The 4,164-nt window shown below is 44.0% G+C and overlaps 1 gene segment (V, D, J or C); it reads left to right on the forward strand.

Moving 5' to 3' along the window:
• The first annotated feature begins 531 nt into the window (after nt 1–531).
• Nucleotides 532–2,746, forward strand: LOC144697757 (T cell receptor alpha variable 38-1-like). The segment is given in 2 exon segments: nt 532–595; nt 2,382–2,746. Coding segments are annotated over 2 exon segments (429 nt in total).
• Nucleotides 2,747–4,164: the final 1,418 nt, after the last annotated feature.

Here is a 4,164-nt window from a genome sequence, read left to right on the forward strand (position 1 = left end):
TCGCGGATTGCAGAGTTACAGAGAGAAGGATCACCATGCGGAAATATTCTGTACCGCTCCTTATTATTATATAATTTCCCAGTAAGTATTTATTTCCCAGTTAAAGTCTATTCTCCTCCTCAATGATGTAACCCAGCTGTTATTATTAGTGCATTTATGATGATGTTGCTGATGATGAGACCTTGACTATTAATAATATTTATGTCAGAATTGAGCCATCAACACACAATAGAATAGTCGGCTGCTGAAATGACGGTTGAAGAGGGAAGTCATATCATCCTGAACCGCATCTTCAAACCAAGCTATTCTAACTCCTATGTGCTGTGATGTACTCAACATCCCAGGCACCCTCCACGGTCCGCCCTCTCCGTAGATGGATAGATAACGGGAAATTCTACTTTGCGGACCGATTCTGTTCTAGGTTTAGTAAAACTGCTAAGATCACCGAGTTAACGATTCGTAAAGCCCTGACCTCCGACCGCGGTGTATTTCTGTACCTTGAGTCCCCACACTGCTGTCGAGATACAGCGGATGTCGGACAAAACCCTACAGCGCCAGTACCAGTTACTGTTCAGCAGAGGGCGGTCTCATGCAGGTAAGTGAATCAATAATTCAACCTCAGTGCGAGTGTTCCAGGTATCTTTCAAAAAGTGCAATAAAACACAAAACGCAACAAGAACTGTTGAGCTCCGCTTGCAGAACGACATTACTTTATGATTTTGGTTCACAATTGAACTCACAACTGCATCTGTAGACCGTTAACTGACAAAACCAGAAAATTCTGGGAAAACTCAGTATGTCCAACTGACTCAGTAAAGAGACAAGTGGAGTTAACGTTTAGAGTCCAAAATGACCCTTCTTTAGGACTGAAGAGAGGTAGGAATGTGATTGGTTTTATGCGGTTGCAAAAGAGCTTAAGCTGACCGTTTGCCTTTCAATTTATTTGCCGAGTTTGTCTCTTTTTGTCGCCTGTTTCCAGTATTCACACAGAACCGTTGAACACTCCTTCTTCCAGTCTTTATTTTAATGATATAAAAGCTTTGTTTCTACTCGGAATATGAATTGAGAACTGCCACACAGCAGCTTCCCACCAACAGGAACTGTCTGATCAATCTCTCAAACTCTGTCCATCGACATCTGAACACTTCTCAGAATATCCAGCAGAAGGAGGCAGATCACAGGATCCCTCTTACTGATCGCAGCACGAGTAGTGATCCAAACACACTGGAATAATCAACCTGTCTTAATGGGTTGGAGAAGGTATAATAATCACAACAACATCTGAATATAGAAGGATTGGAAGCTGATATTAAGCAGAGGGCAGAGTAAGTGAGTAGAACGTGCAGCTAATGGGGAAATAATGTGAACATGTGAATGAAAAACCTGCCCTGAGGTCTGGATTCTGAAGTCTTTGATTGTAACGATTTCGACTATGAGTGAAATTTATATGGAAAGTCTTTCCTGGCGGCAGGTGTTGAGTCCCAGTTAATGAGAACTCGCTTTACACGTCCCCTGGTGTGCTGTGAACCTGCTCTCTGAGCTTAGACCCCGTACATTTGCACAGATGAGAGACAGCCTGCTGGAAAGCGCAAACCCGGCTCTCCAGTCACTCCCACTCATAGCAAGTCCAAAACCTGGGAGTCATGGCTGATTAAACAAATGAGTACAGAGACAACGAGGACTACTACAAACCAAATAGAATTTAACCCTTCTAAATAGAAGGGGACAGTGAACAAAAGTCTGCTTACATTAGAAGAGTTTATTTTTACGTCTGTTCAATTGCTTGCGCAGTAGCAGCGGGTATCATTTTTCTAACATGAGAAATCGATAAATCACTCCAGAAGATATTTAATCATAGGCAGATTACTGGTTAAGTGGTTCACGAGCGAAATCTCACTGGAGTTACTGTTGCTTGTGTCCTGATAGTAAGACGAAAAGAATTATAGAGAACGAATTGACCGGAATTACACCAAATCCATGACCAATCCTGTGTTTGACAGTTACAATATTCAGACATGGGTTTAATTGTCAACATCTCTTCTCAAAGAGGCCACTGACTGAATCCCAGTTCAGGGCGTTTCCATTCACTGACAGCCAGCTCACCATCTGCTGGTTTCACGGAAGTGAGGTGAGAACATCCTGAGACACGACTGCAGGTTATTGCGGGTGGGGTTTAGAACGGGTGTCTTCAAATATACAACTCCCCATTTACAGAGCGGACAGCGACAATGCGGCTACTCAGCATCTGGCTTGTGTGGGGATCATTCCTGACAGGTAATTGTGGACTAAACACGGTTAATCTTTTTTTTAAAACATGGTTTAAAATGGAAGTGTCAACAGTCTTCGGTCTGAACTTTTTCTGTTTGAACATGTTTTTTCAGATCTGAGTCATGGAGATTCTGTCACTCAGCCGCTGTCCTCCGACGTTAAGACAGAAGGAGAAACGATTACTTTAATCTGTACCTATGATACTACAGTGAACTACTACTATTTATACTGGTACCGACAGCACCCAGGCGCACAACCTGAGTTTATATTGTGGAAAGTCTCGAGCGGTAATGAAAATAAAGCAAATTTTGCTAAAAGCCGTTTCTCTGCAAAGCTTCAGGCCTCGAATAAATTGACCAGTTTAACCATCTCGGATCTACAGTTGACTGATTCTGCCGTGTATTACTGCGCTCTCAATCTCACAGTGATGGAAAGTAGTCTCACCCCTGTACAAAAACTGCCTTTGGGCTGTGGATAGGAGATCCTGCCTGTTGGGTTTGTATCGAATCTCGGTCAGATGTAGCTACAAGGTTCAGCGGCGCTGTCAGCCGCTCAAACACACACCGAGAGGAAACCACATTCACCTCGGATCAAACTGTCAACAACTGTTTCCAGCAGCGGCCGAAAAAACAAACTGCAGGATCCGATCCCACCAACAGGTCATCATAGAATGAGATTTGGAGACACCCGTTCTAATCCCCACTCTAAATAATTTGTGTCTTGTCTCAGGATGCTCTCACCTCACTTCCTTGTGTCTCTCTGGTTCTGTGAGATTGGTCGGTGAAGAGCTTACTGACATTGAATAGAAACACCCCGAGCTGGACGAGAGTCAGTGTCCTGACAGGGGGATGGCTGCACTTTTAGAGACGGGGGTGAGGGGAATGAAATCCTGGCCTGTTTATTATCGCCAGTAAACTCGGGTTGTTAATGGGGACAGAAAACATTCCAGCATTAAGGCAATATTCTGAGCTCGATCGTCACTGGGGGAACTCTGTACTTGGGGTTTGTGTTAAAGATCACAGTCACTTCCTGGTGCACTCTACTCATTGTGTATAAGCTGTCTCTGACCCAGCAACACATTCTGATCAAATAAACCGTGTGAACAGGCTGCGGTCAAGGGCTCCAGAAAACTGACAGGAAAGATTCAATAATACAGGAAGGCACGGAAGCGGCATCAAAAGCCAAAAATTAAATGAAAGTGACCAAACAGATTTATGAAGGTTCCTTTTAGTAACAATGCGAGTTGAATATGACTCCCCAAGTGATTTCCACCTCTTTTTGTTGAGTGTTGTATTTTGTTATGATGTTTTGGGAAGGTCCCTGTGACTCTCATCGTGGAGGCTGAATCATCGCATGTTTATCGTTGTGTGAGCGCCCTCTGGTAGGCACTAACTGGAAAACCCAATGGGTATTTTTGTACGGGATCTGCTATATCGCTGCAGCAGTATGGGCTCCATGGCACAGAAATAGGCGACAGTGTCGGAGAGAAGAGCCCCGGCGAAATTTGAAGGAATCTTTGTGCAAATCAGCAGAGAATCTATCTGGTAAGCTTGGAGATCTTTCTTCATTCCTGAAACTATATACCTTCAGTAAATATCTCGGAACTTCCCCCGGAAACTGGATGTACCGGAACAAAATTGGGGCTAGGTCGAGTTACAACGGTCCAAAATTATGCCCGCTCCTCCTCGAACCGGTAATTCAGACGGAACCTGCGGCACTGAAGCCTCGTCACTCGTTCCTGTAACAGAAATGCAGGATATTTTTCAAAGTCAGGGAGTTACTATGAGGCCTATAGATACACTGGCCATTTACACATTGACTCGTCAGGCAGCAAGACCATTATTATCAGTAAGGAAGATGGGGACCACATGTTGTCTGGTTTAGAGTTCGGCAGAA

This window comes from Cetorhinus maximus, chromosome 23 (genome assembly GCF_964194155.1).
Source record: "Cetorhinus maximus chromosome 23, sCetMax3.hap1.1, whole genome shotgun sequence".
Taxonomy (NCBI): Eukaryota; Metazoa; Chordata; class Chondrichthyes; order Lamniformes; family Cetorhinidae; genus Cetorhinus; species Cetorhinus maximus.